General features: G+C 37.8%; 1 protein-coding gene across 4 annotated transcripts in view; it reads left to right on the top strand.

The window, feature by feature from the left end:
- Positions 1-35: 35 nt before the first annotated feature.
- ATG4A (autophagy related 4A cysteine peptidase) overlaps positions 36-20,892 on the top strand; it is a 78,296-nt gene continuing 57,439 nt past the window's right edge. For all 4 annotated transcript variants that reach the window (XM_068962098.1, XM_068962099.1, XM_068962100.1 and 1 more), the window contains exon 1: positions 36-75. In XM_068962098.1, coding sequence (XP_068818199.1) covers positions 66-75 — 10 coding nt within the window. In that variant the 5' untranslated portion in view covers positions 36-65. The remainder of the gene's footprint in view (positions 76-20,892) is intronic.

Consider the following 20,892-nt stretch of genomic DNA (forward strand, 5'->3'; position numbering starts at 1 on the left):
CAGGGTCCCGTGCGGCCGCCGTAGTCAAGTGGCTGGTGGAATTGGCCCAGGATGACAGCTGGAGAATGGAGTCAGGTATGGGGAGCGGCTTCGTGTAGAACCGGGGTGGGTGGTCGCTGTTGGGGCACTAAGTCAGTGACGCGAAATGGGCGCGGGGTCATGGCAAGAGAGTTATGGGAGCCAAAACGTCCTGTCTGGGGGCCCTGACCTGCAGTGGTAAGCGGAAGGGAAAACGATAGCAGCTGAATATTACCTCCTGAGCTCGAACCAGTGCCTGCGGCCACCCTCCCCATCGCTCCTGCCGCTGCCAAAGGATTGGAAGGAAATAGGACTTAATTATGCTGACATTTCGGTGGAGTGGCATTAGGGCAGAATTCTGCCACAACAGTGATAGCATATGACACTAAGGTGATGTGCCAGGGTGATGCCAAAGGCAGGGTGTGATGCCATAGGAGCTACTTGATATCTAAGAGATCTCACGGAGTCCATGGCGTGGTGACATAACAACTTGAGGGTCATTTTGACACTGTCTATAGTGTTGACTCTCTAATATCACGATAATAAAGGTGACATCGAAATTTTGCTAGACTATTAAGCTAATAGTGTTTCTATTTATGGGACTCCTAAATAGTGCCACAGCAGAAGAGATGCACGGCTTATCCTTTATAGGGGATATCCAGACTGGCATCATACCACAGCTAAGTTATGATAAGAACATACTCAAGAAGGAGACTGAGTATATTTACCCTGTTATAGTGTAGAACAGGGCTTGGCAACTTTTCTGTGAAGAGCTATATAGTAAATATCTTTAGACTTTGTGAGTCAAAAGGCAAAATTATAGGATCTATACTAAGGACGGGCTTCCCTGGTGGCTCAGATGGTAAAGAATCTGCCTGCAATGCAGGAGACCGTGGTTAGATCAGGAAGATCCTGTGGAGAAGGGAGTGGCTACCCATTCCAGTGTTTTTGCCTCCAGAGTTCGCTGGACATGGGGTTACAAAGAGTCGGACAGGACTAAGCGACTAATATACTAAGGGCATTATGCCCAAACTAGGTAATGATAACAATACACTCAAGAAGGAGACTGATTATATTTATCCTGTAATAGTGTAGAACACGGTTCTGTAAAGAACCAGATAGTAAATATTTTAGGCTCTGTGGGCCAAAAAACAAAATCGAGGATAATGTGTAGGTACTTATATGACAAAGGAGAAAACAAATTTCAGCAAATGTTTATTGATAAAATTCAAAGTAATAATAATTGAGCACTTATTTTAGGTAATACAGGACAACTAATGAGAATAATGAAATTCTTTTTTAGGGGGTAACATTTTGTTTATTTGGGGCTAATAGTATTCTCTGTTATCGAAATAGTTTCAAATGTTCATGTTAATGCTCATCTATAATGAGATTTTACACATTTCATCTTTATAAATGTCTTTTCACACAGATAGGTTGAATGCACAAACATATTCTTGGTATTTTTCAGTTAAATTTCAGAATAGTGTGAGGTTTATGGAAAAGTTGGGAAGATAATGCAGAATTCCCATGTGCCCCTCACCCAGTTTCCCCTACTCTTCCTTTCCTATTTCTAATAACTTTATTAGGATATATTTTTCACATAAAATTCACCCATTTCAAGTGTATAGTTCAATATTTTTAGTAACTTTATTGAATGATGCAACCATAATCATAATGTTTTAGAACACTTTCACTTCCCCCCTAAATCCCTCATACTCATATTTTTACAATTAACCCTCAATCCCACTCCCAACTCCAGGTAACCACTGATCTATTTTCTGTCTCTATAAGTTTGCATATTCTGGACATTTCATCTGAGTTAAATCAAGTAAGAAGTGGTCTTTTGTGCCTGGCTTCTTTAACTTAGCATATTTTTGAGGTTCCTCCATATTGTAGCATGTACCAGTACTTCATTAATTTTTATTGCCAGTGTGTATGAATCATACAAAAATCTTTTGTGTTTAGCTTCTTTCACTTAGCATAAGGTTTCTGAAGTTTTTCCAAATTGTAGTATGTATCAGTACTTCATTTTAATGGCTAAATAATATTCTGCTGTATGGCTTTCCATATTTCACTTATCCATTCATCAGTTGGCTGGCTTCTGCCTTTTGTTTATTATGGATAATGCTGCTGTAAACATTCATGTACATGTTTCTGTGCAGATATATGCTTTCATTTCTCTTGGTACCTGTCTAGGAGTAGAATTGCTGGGCCATATGGAATTCTATGTTTAAATTTGTGAGGAACTGCCAGAATTTACCAAAGTGGCTGTATATTTTCCCCTCCCATTAGCAATGTATATTCTCCTCCACATCTTTACCAACACTTGTTAATGTCTATTTTTTTTATTACAGCCATTCTAGTGGGTGCAAAGTGGTATTGCATTGTGATTTTGTTGTTTTGATTTGTGACAGCATGGAAAGTGTATAAAGCATGTTGGCATCACTTATGATTCAAATAGTGTTAGCTGTTGAAATGACTTTCCTACTGTATAAGTTTCACATATAAGTGCTCTTTTGTCTTGTAATTTTTGGTTGAATTAATTAAGAAACATTATCAAGTCTGGAGCAAAAGCTAATGTCCAGGGTCATTTGGTGTTTGGTATTAGTGGGTGAAGGCAGTTCTTCCAACAGGTGAAAAAGTGTAAAAGTCATTCATACCTTCCTTATCATAAGGAAAATATAAAGTGGACCTAATTTGACTTGCCAGATGTAGCTTGCTAATGGCTGGTGTATAGTGAAAGTGTCCTGTATTTAGTAGGTGTTCAATAAATATCCAGTTGATTTCAGAGGTACAGCAGGCTTGTTGTGTGGTACTCACAAAGGATTGGGTATAGTAACATTTTACTATAATAATACATCAAAAAATTGGATTTGATTGCCAGAAACAGCTGGAGACAAACTCCAAGTGCCGCTACTACTGAGTGACTTGTTTGGGTAACCTTTTATAGATGGTATGTTGTGCTTTTAAATTATTTGATATGACTGGGTGGTTAGCTTTTAATTCTGAATCCTTTAAGTACAAGGGTAAGGTATTCTTTCACTTTTTGAAAGCTGCAAGACAAATAGATCTCTAAGGGAGAAGATGTCTTCTCTTTTGTTACTGTCCCCAAGTATGGAGTAACAGTGTCATTACTGTTTATTTATCAAGAGTCAAAGGGGGGCCCTGTTAGGGATGGACTCCCTTGCTACTTGTACAATTGAATATTCCCTTTTCTACTGGTCATCTAGAGTCTAGGTCCTCAATTCAGTTCAGTCGCTCAGTCGTGTCTGACTCTTTGCGACCCCATGAGTTGCAGCATGCCAGCCTCCTGGAGTTCACTCAAACTCACGTCCATTGAGTCAGTGATGCCATCCAGCCATCTCATCCTCTGTCGTCTCCTTCTCCTCCTGCCCCCAGTCCCTCCCAGCGTCAGAGTCTTTTCCAATAAGTCAAGTCTTTGCATGAGGTAGCCAAAGTATTGGAGTTTCAGCTTTAGCATCAGTCCTTCCAAAGAATACCCAGGACTGATCTCCTTTAGAATGGACTGGTTGGATCTCCTTGCAGTCCAAGGGACTCTCAAGAGTCTTCTCCAACACCACAGTTCAAAAGCATCGATTCTTCGGCACTCAGCTTTCTTCACAGTCCAACTCTCACATCCATACATGACTACTGGAAAATCCATAGCCTTGACTAGACGGACCTTTGTGGCAAAGTCCGAGAACAAGCCAAATCCATCGTCTGGACTTCAAGAATAATATTTACAGATCGCATGTGTCAGGTATTGCACTTTTCTCATTTAGTCTTTCACAACATCCCTTTGAGGGAGTTTCCATTATTCCCCAGTCCCCACCTTAAAAAAAAAGGCGGGGGGAGAATACAGGCACAGAGAAGCAAAATAGCATGCTTGAGGTCACACGACTTGGCAAAGGTTGGAGCTAAAATGGTAATCCAGTGCTATTCTACCCTAAAACCCTAGCACTTAACCACTGCAACATACTGCTCAGTATTGCTGAAGATAAGATTATGTGTAAATGAAAACCTCAGATAATGCAATACTAATTCCTGTCAGAGCTCTTTGGGCTGTAACACTACCTATGATTGTGGGGAAATGACATGTTTTTCATGCTCTAGAGCAACACTGTCCAACAGAACTTTTTGTGATGATGGAAAAGTTCTATATCTAAGGGGTTCTGATATGGTAGCCATTAGTCACGTTGAACACTTGAAATGTATCTGGGAACTACATTTTAAATTTGATTTTAATTTTTAAAAATTTAAATAGCTTCATATGGCTAGTAGTTATCATTTTGTGCCCAAGGAGGGAGAGGCAGGTTTCCGCTATTTGCTCCTTTCTAATTATCACTAAATATTTTACCCAGTGCAAATATTCTTTCCCTAGCACAGCTGGAAATGAATATATTCTGTAGTGAAACAAACTTGAGGACATCCTACACAGGGCATACACAAATCAATTAACTGTATGACAGTCGTAGGAATAGGTTCTGGCTTATCCATTATGAAACTTCTTCATTCCCACCACTTACTAGATAAAGTTTGAACAACTAGCCTGAAGACACTTTGTGAATGTTTTTTTCATTGTTTGCAGAATTTTTTCATTGTTTGTTTATGTGACTAATTGCAAGCAATTCATAATAGCCAGTTGGCTGGTTTAAGGTGAGACATTTTAATCTGTGGTTCTAATATTTTTTTAGCACATGTTTTAATCCTACAAATAAAAATGATCTTGGTATTGTATGTCACTGGCCTATGCAAAGCTTCCCCATTTAAAATCTCTCTTCATAAAACTGCATGTTATTATAGGCTATTATTATAACATTTTATTTACTTGCTCCTTGGGTTTTAGCTTCCACACCCTTGTTTTCTGAGTTACTTGCTTTATAAATGGTTTATTTTTTAACTTATGATATATAATGAAGGATTTCCAAGAAGTTGCAAAAACAGTACAGAAATGCTCCATATATTCTTCATCCTGTTTAGTCCAATCATTACATTTTACATAATTATACTACAATATGAAAAACTAGGAAACTGACACTAGAATGTTGTAGGATGTACAGGTCTATGTTATTTTATCACTTGTGTAGATTTGTGCAACCATGATTGCAACCAAGATGTAGAAATATTCCTTCACTAGAAAGCCACCCCTTCATAGGCACAGCTAACACCCCCATCATCCATAACCCCTGCCAAATATGAATTTGTTTTCCTACTCTATAATTTTGTCCTTTTGAGAATTTTATGTAAATGAAGTCATAAAGAATGTGATTTTTTCCATTTTTTTCTGCTTTGTTCAATGACCTTGTGATCTATCCAAGTTGATACATGTATCAATAATCTGTTCTTTTTTGTTGGTGAGGAGTATTTCATGCTATGGATATACTACAGTTTGTTTAACCATTCACCTAATTAGGGACAGTTTGGTTATTTGCATTTTGGGGCTGTTATAGATAAAACTATTATAAACATCTGAGTATAGAATTTGGGTAGACATAACTTTCCAGTGGGCTTCCCTGGAGTTTCAGAGGTAAAGAATTCACCTGTAATGCAGGAGACTCTGGTATGATCCCTGGGTTGGGAGGATCCCCTGAAGGAGGAAAGAACAACCTATTCCAGTATTCTTGCCTGGAGAATCCATGGACAGAGGAGCTGGCAGGCTTCAGTTCATAAGGTCGCAAAGAGTGCAACACGACTGAAGTGACTTTAGCATGCACAACTTTCCAGTATTCTTGCCTGGATAATCCCATGGACCGAGGAACCTGGCATGCTATAGTGCATGGAGTTGCAAAGAGTCAGACACCACTGAGCAACTGAGCACAACTTTCATTTGTCTGAGATGTATGCCCAGGAAAGTCGTTTCTGGGTCATATGGTAAGTGTGGGCATAGCTAGTGGCTCAGTGGTAAAGAATCTGTCTGCAATGCAGGAGCCGCAATAGATGCAGGTTTGATCCCTGGGTTGGGAAAATCCCCTGGAGAAGGGAAAGGCAACCCACTCCAGTATTCTTGCCTGGAGAATCCCATGGACAGAGGAGCCTCGAGGGGTACAGTCCATAGTGTTGCAAAGAGTCCAATATGACTGAAGTGACTTAGCATGCATGCATGTGGCAAGTGTATGTTTAGTTTTTAAAGAAATTTTTCCAGAGTGGCTGTATAGCATTTTACACTCCCATCAGTATATGAGAGATCTGGTTTCTTTGCATCCTTGAAGCTGTTGTCATTGTTTTTTATTTTATCCATCCTTGCATATTGGTATTGTTGCAGTCAAAATCTTGGTTTTCTCTGCCAACCAAAGCCAAATAAAAAATTATGGAGAGTTTGGAGGAAACAGAAAGACGACTTTAATCCTCAACTAGCAGAGGGGAGATACAGCAGGCTTATGCCTTAAGAACTGTGTCCCCCTCCTTCCATGAGGAGTCTAGGAAGGCTTGCAGTCAGGGCTTGGCGATGAGGAGCAAAGGTATAAGGCTCTTGTATTCTTCTTCTATAGTCAACAAAATAGTCCGAAATGCAGTACTTGGATGTAATCTCGAAAATGACAGAATGATCTCTGTTCGTTTCCAAGGCAAATCATTCAATATCACAGTAATCCAAGTCTATGCCCTGACCAGTAACACTGAAGAAGCTGAAGTTGAACGGTTCTATGAAGACCTACAAGACCTTCTAGAACTAACACCCAAAAAAGATGTCCTTTTCATTATAGGAGACTGGAATGCAAAAGTAGGAAGTCAAGAAATACCTGGAGTAATAGGCAAATTTGGCCTTAGAGTACAGAATGAAGCAGGGCAAAGGCTGATAGAGTTCTGCCAAGAGAACGTACTGGTGATAGCAAACACCCTCTTCCAACAACACAAGAGAAGACTCTACATATGGACATCACCAGATGGTCAACACCAAAATCAGATTGACTGTATTCTTTGCAGCCAAAGATGGAGAAGCTCTATACAGTCAGCAAAAACAAGACCGGGAGCTGACTGTGACTCAGATCATGAGCTCCTTATTGCCAAATTCAGACTTAAATTAAAGAAAGTAGAGAAAACCACTAGACCATTCAGGTATGACTTAAATCAAATCCCTTATGATTATACAGTGGAAGTGAGAAATAGTACCTTAAGGGACTAGATCTGATAGAGTACCTGATGAACTATGGACAGAGGTTTGTGACATTGTACAGAAGATAGGAATCAAGACCATCCCCAAGAAAAAGAAAAAAAAAAAACAAAATGGCTGCCTGAGGAGGCCTTACAAATAGCTGTGATAAAAGGAAAGTGAAAAGCAAAGGAGAAAAGGAAAGATACACCCATTTGAATTCAGAGTTCCAAAGAATAGCAAGGAGAGATAAGAAAGCCTTCTTCAGTGATCAATGCAAAGAAATAGAGGAAAACAATAGACTGGGAAAGACTAGGGATCTCTTCAAGAAAATAAGAGATACCAGGGGAACATTTCATGCAAAGATGGGCTTGATAAAGGACAGAAATGGTATGGACCTAACAGAAGCAAAAGATATTAGGAAGAGGTGGCAAGAATACACAGAAGAACTGTACAAAAAAGATCTTCACGACCCAGATAATCACGATGTTGTGATCACTCACCTAGAGCCAGACATCCTGGAATGTGAAGTCAAGTGGGCCTTAGGAAGCATCACTATGAACAAACCTAGTGGAGGTGATGGAATTCCAGTTGAGCTATTTCAAATCTTGAAAGATGATGCTGTGAAAGTGCTGCACTCAATATGTCAGCAAATTTGGAAACCTCAGCAGTGGCCACAGGACTGGAAAAGGTCAGTTTTCATTCCAATCCCAAAGGAAAAAAAAATGCAATGCCAAAGAATGCTCAAACTACCACACAATTGCACTCATCTCACATGCTAGTAAAGTAATTCTCAAAATTCTCCAAGCCAGGCTTCAGCAATACATGAACCGTGAACTTCCTGATGTTCAAGCTGGTTTTAGAAAAGGCAGAGGAACCAGAGATCAAATTTCCAACATCTGCTGGATCATGGAAAAAGCAAGAGAGTTCCAGAAAAACATCTGTTTCTGCTTTATTGACTATGCAAAAGCCTTTGACTGTGTGGATCACAATAAACTGTGGAAAATTCTGAAAGAGATGGAAATACCAGACCACCTGACCTACCTCTTGAGAAACCTGTATGCAGGTCAGAAAGCAACAGTTAGAACTGGACATGGAACTACAGACTGGTTCCAAATAGGAAAAGGGGTACATCAAGGCTGTATATTGTCACTGTGCTTATTTAACTTCTATGCAGAGTACATCATGAGAAACACTGGGCTGGAAGAAGCACAAGCTGGAATCCAGATTGCCGGGAAAAATATCAATAACCTCAGATATGCAGATGACACCACCCTTATGGCAGAAAGTGAAGAATTAAAAAGCCTCTTGATGGAACTGAAAGAGGAGAGGGAAAAGGTGGCTTAAAGCTCAAAACAGATCATGGCATCCAGTCCCATCATTTCATGGCAAATAGATGGGGAAACAGTGGCTGACTTTATTTTTCTGGGCTCCAAAATCACTGCAGATGGTGATTGATTGCAGCCATGAAATTAAAAGGCGCTTATTCCTTGGAAGGAAAGTTACGAACCAACCAGCATATTAAAAAACAGAGACATTACTTTGCCAACAAAGGTCCATCTAGTCAAGGCTATGGTTTTTCCAGTGGTCATGTGTAGGTGTGAGAGTTGGACTAAAAAGAAAGCTGAGTGCTGAAGAATTAATGCTTTTGAACTGTGTTATTGGAGAAGACTCTTGATAGTCCATTGGACTGCAAGGAGATGCAACCAGTCCAGTCCTGGGTGTTCATTGGTAGGACTGATGCTGAAGGTGAAACTGCAATACTTTGGCCACCTGATGTGAAGAGCTGACTCATTTTGAAAAGACCCTGATGCTGGGAAAGATTGAGGGCAGGAGGAGAAGGGGATGACAGAGGATGAAATGGTTGGATGGCATCACTGACTCAGTGGACATGGGTTTGTGTGAACTCCGGGAGTTGGTGATGGACAGGGAGGCCTGGCATGCTGTGGTTCATGGGGTCGCAAAGAGTTGGACACGACTGAGCAACTGAACTGAACTGACTGACTCATCTTCCTCTTGCATCATTTCAAAGAGTCATAGGCTGGTGTCAGATAGCCCAGTAATTGAGTCAGGCAGTTCTGTAGCCCTGCGGCCTTCTTTCTGTAATGCAAAAAGAGAAAAACTACCAGGGGTGGTCTGTGAAGAGAGTGCTGTAAATCATAACCAGGTACATGATGTAATTAGCACAGAGTCAAAGGACAATAGGTGCAGTATATAGCTCATGCAGAGTTAGGGGCAGAAAAACAAACTTTGTTACAGGCTACAGAGTAGGAACAGTTAAAGTAAAAACTAGGAATGACCAGGCTTGCTCATTGTTCCCTGTATCTTCTTTGTTCTCAGGAAAGGAAAAGAAAAAACTCATTCTTCTTTTTTCCTTTTCACTGCAACATTATCTTATTGTGGTTTTATTTGCATTTCTCTAATAGCTAATGATGGTCAGTATCTTTTTAGGTGTTTATTTTCCATCCCTATGTCTTTTTCAGTGAAATGTCTCCTCATGTCCTTTTCCCATTTTCTTTTTTTTAAAATTTAAATTTATTTATTTTAATTGGAGGCTAAATTACTTTACAATAGTGTATTGGTTTTGCCATACATCAACATGAATCCACCACGGGTGTACACGTGTTCCCCATCCTGAACCCCCCCTCCCTCCTCCCTCCCCATACCATCCCTCTGGGTCATCCCAGTGCACCAGCCCCAAGCATTCTGTATCCTGTATTGAACCTGGACTGGCGATTCGTTTCTTATATGATATTATACATGTTTCAATGCCATTCTCCCAAATCATCCCACCCTCTCCCTCTCCCGCAGAGTCCAAAAGACTGTTCTCTACATCTGTGTCTCTTTTGCTGTCTCGCATACAGGGTTATCATTACCATCTTTCTAAATTCCATATATATGTGTTAGTATACTGTATTGGTGTTTTTCTTTCTGGCTTACTTCACTCTATAATCGGCTCCAGTTTCATCCACCTCATTAGAACTGATTCAAATGTACTCTTTTTAATGGCTGAGTAATACTCCATTGTGTATATGTACCACAGCTTTCTTATCCATTCATCTGCTGAAGGACATCTAGGTTGCTTCCATGTCCTGGCTATTATAAACAGTGCTGCAGTGAACATTGGGGTACACGTGTCTCTTTCAGTTCTGGTTTCCTCAGTGTGTATGCCCAGCAGTGGGATTGCTGGGTCATAAGGCAGTGCTATTTCGTTTTGTAAGGAATCTCCACACTGTTCTGCACAGTGGCTGTACTAGTTTGCATTCCCACCAACAGTGTAAGAGGGTTCCCTTTTCTCCACAGCCTCTCCTGCATTTATTGCTTGTAGTCCCATTTTCTTTGAAATTAAAAAGATTATTGAGGTAATTGGTTCATAACACTGTATGTTTCGCATGTACAACATTTTATTTCTGCGTATATGGTAGCATGCTCACCCCCCAAAATCTCGCTTCTGTCACCATGCAGTTGACCCCTTTTACCCATTTTGCCCTCCCTCCACCTGTTCCCTTCCTGTAACCACTACTCTGTTTTCTGTTTCTATGTATATGTTTATAGTTTCATTTGTTCTTTTTTTGCTGCAACACATGACATGAGGGGTCTTAGTTCCCCAACCAAGGATCAAACCCATGCCCTCTGCAGTGGAAGCCCAGATCCTTAACCACTGGACCACCAGGGAAGTCCATTTTCATTTATTTTGTTTGTTTGTTTATATGTTTCACATATAAATTAAATCATGCAGTGTTTGTCTTTCTCCACCTGACTTATTTAATTTAGCATAATACCCTCAAATTCCATCCATGTTGTTGCAAATCCTTTGCCCATTTTATAATTGCATTGTTTGGGGTTTTTTGTTTTTTACCTGTTGAATTGTGAGAGTTCTTTATATATTCTCAATCCAAGTTCTTTGTCACGTATGTAGTTTGCAAATATTTTTCTACCAGTCTATGGCTTGTCTTTTCATCTTATTAATAGGATTTTTCATAGAGCAAGAGCTTTTGATTTTGATGATGTCCAATTCATTCTTTTCTTAATTCTTTGGATTGTGCTTTTGTTCTTATGTCTAATTGACCCTTAAGCCCCGGGTCTCAAAGATGTTCTCCCAAAGTTTTTTAGTTATATTTTACATTCAAGTCCATGATCCATTTTGAGGTAATTTTTGTATTTAGTGTGAGATTTAGGTTGAGGTTAATTTTTTAAACTATGGCTATCCCATTGCTTCAGCTCCACTGAACTGTAATATAAAATGAGTATGCTGTACTTGTGTAGGCGTGTTTCAGGGTTCTCTGTTCTGACTGAATGATCCACGTGTCTGTCTCTTTGCCACATCATACAGTCTTGATTACTATAGCTCTATAATGTTTTAAAATGGGTTATAGTGATATCTCGTACTTTATTATTTTTTTCAATATTGTTTGTTTGACTTTACCTATACATTTCAGAATGGTGGTGGTTTAATCGCTAACTTGTGACCAACTCTTGTGACCCCTCAGACTGTAGCCTTCCAGGCTCCTCTGTCCATGGAATTTTCCAGGCAAGAACACTGGATTGGAGTGCTATTTCCTTCTCCAGGGGATCTTCTCAACCCAGGGATCAAATTCCTGCATTGGCAGGTGGATTTTTAACGGCTGAGCCACCAGGGATAAACTTGCCAATATCTAAAAAAAATTGCTGGGATGTTGATAGGAATTGTATAAGGCCTGTACATAAATCTGAGGAGAACGGAAATCCTTACTATGTTGAATCTTCCGATTCATGAACAGGGCATTTCAGTTCAGTTGCTCAGTCGTGTCCAGCTCTTTGCGACCCCATGGACTGCAGCATGCCAGGCTTCCCTGTCCATCACCAACTCCTGGAGCTTGCTCAAACTCATGTCCATCGAGTCGGTGATGCCATCCAACCATCTCATCCTCTGTCGTCCCGTTCTCCTGCCTTCAATCTTTCCCAGCATCGGGGTCTTTTCCAATGAGTCAGTTCTTTGCATCAGGTGGCCAAAGTATTGGAGCTTCAGCTTCAGCATCAGTCCTTCCAATGACTATTCAGGACTGATTTCCTTTAGGACCGACTGATTTGATCTCTGGCATATCTCTCCATTTATTCACATCTTTTCTTTTGTTAGCATTGTGTAGTTTTCAGCATACAAGTCTTGTATGTGTTTTGTTAGAATTTTGCTTCATTTTTTGAGTGACCATTAATGGTATCGTATTTTAAATTTTGGTTTCCATATGTTTATTGCTAGTACATAGTTATACAGTTGACTTTTGTATGATGATCTTGTACCCTGCAATGTTGCTGAATACGGATTAAGTTCTAGGAAGTTTTTTCTGTTGTTGGTTTCTTGGCATTTTTTTTTTTTGTAGACCATCTTGTCATAGGGACGGTAGGACAGAAACAGTGGTATTTCTTTCACTCCACTTTTTATACCTTTTATTTATTTCTTCCTTTATTGTTCTGGTTCAGAATTCTAGTTAACTGTAGTAAGAGCTGAACCCTTTGTTTTCAGTCCTAGGGGGAAAGCAGTCAGTCTTTCAGCATTAACTGTGATGTTAGTTGTAGTTTTTTGCGGGTATATACTTTTCAGAATTGAGGCAATTCCTCCCTAATTCCTAGTTTTCTGAGGATTTTTATCATCAGTAAATGTTGAATTTTGTCAAACAGCTTTTCCATTGATATGGTCATGTGATTTTTCTTACTACTCTGATTAATTTTCAAATAGTGAACCCACCTTGCATTCCTAAAACAAACCCACTTGGTCATAGTATATAAATTTGTTTATATATTGCTGAATTCTATTTGCTAACATTTTGGTAAGGATTTTTGTGTCTCTATTCATGAATGATATTGGCTTTTTGCTTAATTTGGGGATACTGCCTTTGATTTTGATATCAATGAAATATTGGCCTTCTAATGAGAATTGGGAAATATTTCCTCTCCTTTTATTTTCTGGAAGAGGTTATGTGATGATGGTATTAATTTTCCTTTAAGTGGCTGACAGAATTCTCTAGTGTAACCAACTGGGCCAGGAGATTTCTTATTTTAGAGTTTTAAAAGTACAGATTCAATTTCCTTAATAGTTATAGAACTGTTCAAATGATCAATTTCATATTGGCTACTTGTGTGTATTTGTGTTTTTCAAGGAATTGGTCCAGTTTATAAAAATTGTAAAATTTGTGTAGGTTTGTTTGTAGTAATTCCTTTATCTTTTTGGTGTTTGCAGAGTCCCAAGTGATATCCCCTGTCTTGTTTTGATATTAATACTTTGTGTTTTCTCTCTTTTTTAAATTTGGCAGTCTCACTTGAGATTTGTCTTTTTTGTTGATCTTTTCAAAGAACCAACTCTTTATGTCATTGATTTTTCTCTATTAATTTTCAGTTTTTAGTCTGATTGATTTTTGCTTTCAAATTGATTATTTCCTTCCTTGCATTTGGTTTATTTTACTCTTTTTCTAGTTTTTGTTTTTTAAGGTGGAAAATTACATTTTTAAATTTGACTTTTCCTCCCTTCTGAGGTGAGCATTTAGTGCTATAAATTTCCCACTCAGCAGTGGTTTAGCTGCATATCACACATATTTTTTATTGTGGTAAAAATATGTAATATGAAATCTACCCTCTTAAAATGTTAAGTGTACATTACACAATATTTTTAACAGTAGGCACAATGTTGTTTTCACCTTGCATGACTGAAACTCTATGCCCGTTGAATAGCAACTCCCCATTTTGTTCTCCCAGTAGTCCCTGGCAACCACCATTCTACTTTCAGTTTCTATGAGTTTGACTACCTTAGACACCTCTTTTAAGTGGAACGATGCAGTATTATCTTCTCTGACTGGCTTATTTCACTTAGCACAATGTCCTCAAGTTCCTCAACTTGTAGTATATGATGGGATTTCCTTTTTATATGGCAGACTAATATTCTATTGTATGTATGTACCACATATACCACATTTTCTTCATTGATAGACATTTAGGTTATTTCTACTTCTTGGCTATTGTGAATAATACCACAATGAACATGGTAGTGCAAATATCTCTTACAAATCCTGATTTCAATTCTTTTGGATAAATACCCAGAAATGGTATTGCTGGATTATATAGTAGTTCTGTTATTAATTTTTTGAGAAGCCTTTATGGTAGTTTCCATAATAGCTTTGTCATTCTGTATTCCCACCAGCAGTGAAGAAGGGTTCCATTTCTCTACATTGTTGGTGACATTTATCTTGTTTTTTTTTTTTTTTAATAGCCATTCTAACAGGAGTGAGATGTTGTCTAATTGTGGTCTTAATTTGCATTTCCCTGATGATTAGTGATGGTGAGCACTTTTTCGTATACCATTTGGCTATTTGGATGTCTTCTTTGAAGAGTTCTTTGCCCATTTTAAAGTTGATGTTGCTATTATTATTATTTGCTTTTGAGTTGTGGGAGTTCCTTATATATTTTGAATATAAACCGCTTGTCAAAAATATGCTTTACAAATATTTCCTCCTATACTGTCAGTTGCCTTTTCATTCTATTGATTGTTTCCTTTTCTATGCAGAAGCTTTTTTTTTTTTTTTTTGCTTTGGTTGCCTGTGCTTTTGGTGTCATATTCAAGAAGTCACTGCCAACATCAATATCTTGAAGTTTTTTCCCTAGGTTTTCTTCTAGGTGTTTTATAGTTTGGGGTCTTCTGTTCAAGACTTTAATTTTGAGTTGATTTTTGTGTGTGGTGTAAGATAAAGGTCCAGTTTCATTCTTTTGCATGTGGATATCCAGTTTGCCCCACACTATTTGTTGAAGTGACTATCTTTTCCCCCCTTGTGTACTCTTGGCATCCTTGTTAAGTATCATTTCACCATATATATATAGGTTTATTTCTGAGTACTCTGTTCTATTCCATTGGTCCATATGTCTGTCTTTATGCCAGTGCCATTATGTTTTGATTACTGTAACTTTGTAATATGTTTTGAAATTAGGAAGTATGAGGTTTTTAGCTTTCTTCTTTCTCAAGATTATTTTGGCTATTTGGAGTTCTTTGTGGTTCTACATGAATTCTATGATTGTTTCTTCTATTTCTATAAAAATGCCCTTGGGATTTTGATAGGGATTATATTGAATGTGTAGATTCATTTAAATAGTGCAGACATTTGAACAATATTGTCTTCTGATCAATTAATATGGGATATCTTTCTATTTATTTGTACCTTTAAATTCCTACCAGCAATATTTTGTAATTTTCAGTGTACAAGAGTTTTGCTGCTTTGGTTAAGTTCATTCCTAAGAATTTTATTCTTTTTGATGAAATTAAATGGGAATGGTTTCTAAATTTCTTGCTCACATGGTTGATTGTTAGCATATAGAAATATAACTGATTTTTGTATATTGCTTTTGTATCCCGTAAAGACTTAATAATTCAAGCATGTGCTGAATTAACTTAGTAGTTCTAACAATTTTTGTGGAGTCTTTAGAGTTTTCTACATATAAGGTCATATATATATATATACACACACAAATGGAGCTAATTTTACTTCTTCCTTTCTAATTTGAATTTTTGTTTCTTTTCTTACCTAATTGCTCTGGCTAGAACTTCCAGTACTATGTTGAATAGAAGTGGTGAGAGTGGGCATCTTTGTCTTGTTTCTGAATTAGGAAATCTTTCAGTTTTTCACAATGGAGTATGATGTTGACTATGGATTTTTTTTATATATGGCCTTTATCATGTTGAGGTAATTTCTTTTTATTCCTAGTTTGTTGAGTTTAGATTACTCAACTTTCAACATGAAAAAGTGTTGAATTTTGTCAAATGCTTTTTCTGCATTTATTGAGATGATCATGTGATTTTTTTTCTCCCTTCATTCTGTTAATGCAGTGTATCACATTGATTGCTTTGCATATGTTGAGTTACCCTTGCATTCCAGGGGTATAGTCCACTTGATCACGGTGTATGGTATTTTTATGTGCTGTTGAATTTGGTTTGGTAGCATTTTATTTTAAATTTTGCATCTATATTCATCAGTGATATTGGTCTATAGTTTTCTTGTAATATCTTTTTTTCTGTTTTTGCATCAGGATAGTGCTGGTCTCATGAAGTAAACTGGGAAGGGCTCCCTCCTTTTCAGCTTTTTGAAAGAGTTTGAGAGTGGCTTCTGAAACTCTTTTTAAAAAGGATTAGAGCTAATTCTTTACATTAAGAATTAACTTAGATATGAATTTAAAATTCTGTAAAAGAAGTTAATTTTTCTTTAAATGTTTTATAGAATTCAGCATCTGGTCCTGGGCTTTTTAGTTGTTAGAAGGTTTTTGATTACTGAGTCAATCTCCTTGTTAGTTACAGTTCTGTTCAGCTTTTTCTGTTTATTCATGATTCAGTCTTGATAAGTTATAGATTTCTAGGAATTTATCCATTTCTTCTAGGTTATCCAGTTTGTTGGTGTTTAACTGTTCATTGTTGTTATTGTTCAGTTGCAAAGTCATGTCTGATTCTGCAACCCCATGAACTGCAGCATGCCTGGCTTCCCTGTCCTTCACTGTCTCCTGGCGTTTGCTCAAACTTATGTCCATTGAGTCAGTGATGCCGTCTAACCATCTCATCCTCTGCCGTCCCCTACTCCTCTTGCCCTCAATCTTTCCCAGTATCAGGGTCTTTTCCAATGAGTTGGCTCTTTGTATCAGGTGACCAAAGTATTGGAGCTTATAATCGTTCATAGTAGTTTCTTATAATTCTTTTAATTTCTATGGCATTCATGACAATATGTCTTCTTTCATTTAATTTTTTTTCCTCTTTAGTCTTTTATTTTGTTTATCTGAGTATTTTTTAAACTAACTTAGTTAAAGGTTTGTTAATTTTGGTGATCTTTTTTAAAAACCCAGCAGTTAGTATCATCAATTTCTTTCTATTCTCTGTTTTGTTTATTTCTGTTCTTAATTACTCCCTTCTTTTAACTTTGGACTTAATATGTTCCTTTTTCTAGTTTATTGAAATGTAATGTTAGATTGTTCATTTGAAGAGTTTCTTCTTTCTTAACATAGGTAATTATCACTACAAACTTCCATCTTGTTCCTGCTATTGCTGCATTCCATAAGTTTTAGTATGTTGTGCTTTCATTTTCATTGGTCTCATTCTATTTTCCAATTTCCCTTTTGATTTCTTCTGTGATTTATTGCTTATTCAAGATTGTGTTTTTAAATTTCCACATATTTGTGAATCTTCCAGTTTTCCTCCTGCCATTAATTTCCAGTTCCATTCCATTGTGGTTGGAAAATATAGTTGGCATGATCTTCAGTTTTTAAAAATTTATTGACTTATTTTGTTACCTAACGTGATCTATCTTAGAGAATGTTCTGTGTGCACTTGAGAAGAATGTGTATTTTGCTGCTGTTTGGTGGGATGTTCTATATATGTCTGTTAGGTTCATATGGTATTGCTCAAGTCTTTTGTTCTCTTGTTGATTTTATGGCTGAATATTCTGTCCATTATTGAGAGTGACATATTGAAATCACTTAGTATTAATTATGTTGCTGTCTATATCTCCCTTCAGTTTTGTCAGTATGTTCACATGTTTGAGTCCTCTGATGTTGCATGCTTTATATTTATATTTATAATTTTTATAACTTACTGGTGAATTGACTTTTTATCATTATATAATGCCTTTCTTGATAGTCATTTTTTTTAAACTTAAAGTTGTTTGCGTAGTGTAAGTATAGCCACACCCCCTGTCTTTTGGTGCATTTTGCATGGAATATCTTTTTCCATCTTTTCAAGTGAAGCTTATGTGTGTCCTTAAGTCTAAAGTGAGTCTGTTGCAGGCAACTTGTAGTTGGATTTTATTTATCCATCAACCACTCTATGTATTCTGATTGGGGAATTTAATTCATTTTCATATAAATTAATTATTGATAAGGAAGGAACTACCATTGCCATTTTATTATTTTCTGTGTGTCTTGTACCTTTTCTTGATCCCTTTTTAACTGCCTTGCTCTCTTCCCTTCTTTCATTTTTAGTGACATGCTTGATTTCTTTCTCATTTTCTTTTGTGTATATTCTATAAGTATTTTCTTTGTGGTTACTATGGAGCTTATATAAAACATAGTTATAATCATTTATTTAAACTGATAACAATAGCTTCAATTACATGCAAATACTTTGCACTTTTACTTTTTCTCCCACCACACCTTATGTTATCAGTGTCAAGAATTACATTTTTTTATATTGTGCATCCACTAACCTATTTTTATAGTTGGAGTCATTTTTTATACTTTTGTCATTTAACCTCATGGCAGAATTAAAGTGATTTACATACTACTATTGGAGAAGGCAATGGCAACCCACTCCAGTACTCTTGCCTGGATAATCCCATGGACGAAGGAGCCTGGTAGGCTGCAGTCCATGGGGTTGCTAAGAGTTGGGCATTCACTTTCGCTTTTCACTTTAATGCATTGGAGAAGGAAATGGCAGCCCACTCTAGTGTTCTTGCCTGGAGAATCCCAGGGATGGCAGAGCCTGGTAGGCTGCCATCTACGGGGTCGAACAGAGTCAGACACGACTGAAGCGACTTAGCAAATAATACTACTATTATAGTACTCACTGTACTGTATTTGTCTATATATTTACTTTTATTAATGAGCTTTATACTTTTGTATGATTTCATGTTTCTTTTTGTTTCAACTAGAAGGACTCTCTTCAGAATTTCTTGTAGGACAGATCTAGGAGTAATGAACTGCCTCAGCTTTTGCTTCTCTGGGCATGTCTATTTCTCCTTCATTTTCAAAGAATAATTTTCTTGGATATAATGTTCTTGGATGGCATTATTTTTTCTTTTAGCATTTTGAAGGTATCATCCCATTCCCTTCTTGCCTTGTAGGTTTCTGCTGAGAAATTCAGAGTCTTATAGTGGTTCCCTTTTCATGAGGAGTTGCTTTTTTCTTGCTGATTTAATAATTCTCTTTGTCTTTAAATTTTGACAGTTCTATTATAAAGTATCTTAATGTCAGTTTCTTTGGGTTCTCACTGGAGTCCATTGGACCTCTGAATATGCATGTTGATTTTCTTCCCCAAATTTGGAAAGTTTTCAGTCATTATTTCTTAAAGTAAATTGCCTGTCCCTTTCTCTCTCTTCTTCTGGGACTCCCAAAATGCATTTATAAAATTTGGTTGTATCCTTTAAGTCTCTTAGACTTTCTTTACTCTTTTTCATTCTTTTTCTTTTTGTTCCACTGACTGGATAATTTCAAATGACCTGTCTGTGAGTCACTGGTTACACTGCTTACTCAAGTCTGCTGTTGAAACTTTCTAGTGAATTTTTTAGTTATATTTTTTCTGCTGTAATTTTCTGTTTGGTCCTCTTAAAAATATTTTTCTATCACTTTGTTGATATTCCTGTTTTGTTCATCGACTGTTTTCTTGAGCTTGTAGTTCATCCATGATGGTTGTTTAATCTATTTTTTTAAATTGGTTTATTTACTTTTCGCTGTGCTGGGTCTTCATAGCTGTGTGGCGTTTCTCTAGTTGTGATGAGTGGGAGCTACTCTCGGTGGCAGTGCGCAGGCTTCTCATGGCAGTGGCTTCTCTTCTTGTGGAGCATGGGCTCTAGATGTGCGGGCTTCAGTAGTTGTGGCTCCTGGGCTCTAGAGCGCAGGCTCAGTAGTTGTGGTGCATGGGCTTCGTTGCTCTCTAGCATGCAGGATCTTTCTGGACCATGGATTGAACCCATGTCTCCTGCATTGGCAGGCAGAATCTTGGCCACTGAGCCACCAGGGAAGCCCCCATGATGTTTATTTTAAATTCTTTGTTAGGTGATTTATATATCTCTGTTTCTTTAGGATCAGTTTCTGGAGATTTATTATTATTTTTTTTGTCATGTTTGCCTGTTCCTTTGTGTGTCATCTCACTTTGTGTTGGGGTCTGTGTATTTGAGAAAATAGCCACTTCTCCTATTTTTCATGGACTGACTTGGTACAGTGAAAGACCTTCCACCAATCAGCATGGCTACAGATTCTGGGGTTTCTGAAACCTTTTATAGGGGGATATGTTTTCTCTGGTCCTATACATGCAATTTCTCTGTTAGACTTGCCAGTTTGTCTTTTGGGAGCTTGTGAACCCTTGTTCCCACTGGTGCCTGCCTGTGCTGATGCATGTTATCTGGTTCTGTAGCAGCAGGCTGCTCCACTCTCTTTTCATCTCAGTGACGCCACCAGGCATCCAACGTATGCCACCTCTCTATCACCACCCCAGTTCTGGTGAGACAGATACCAGTCCCTTGGGCAGCTCTCCTAAAAGGCCAAAATGCTGGTGCACATTATACTCCTCTCCTTCCCTCTTGTTGAAGCATTTGTATAGTGGCTGCTTTAAAGTCTTTCATGGATAATTCCAGCATATATGTTATCTCCATATTGGTTTCTACTGATTGTGTTCCTTATTCAACTTAAGGTATTCATGGTTCTTTGTATGATGAGTGATTTTCTCTTGTATCCTGGACATTTTGGGTATTATGAGACCATGTATCTTTTATCAATCTTTTCTTTTAGTGGGTCAGCTCTGAGATTGCTCAGGTGCAGGAATGGAGGCATGGCTTCATTACTGCCAGGTGTGGGTGGGAGTCAAGTGTTCCCACTCATAATCCATTGATACTGAGGTAGGAGTAGGGGTCTCTCATTATTACTGGGCAAGGGTGAAATTTCGTGTTTCCCTCTCAACCTCTGCTGACATCACCTTGGCTTATTATTGCTTGAGGCCACTTCTACCATCATGCTCTAGGGGCTTCATTACTGCCTGAAAAGGATGAATGTACCAGATCCCCATTTATCCTTTTTTG

This window comes from Capricornis sumatraensis, chromosome X (genome assembly GCF_032405125.1).
Source record: "Capricornis sumatraensis isolate serow.1 chromosome X, serow.2, whole genome shotgun sequence".
Taxonomy (NCBI): Eukaryota; Metazoa; Chordata; class Mammalia; order Artiodactyla; family Bovidae; genus Capricornis; species Capricornis sumatraensis.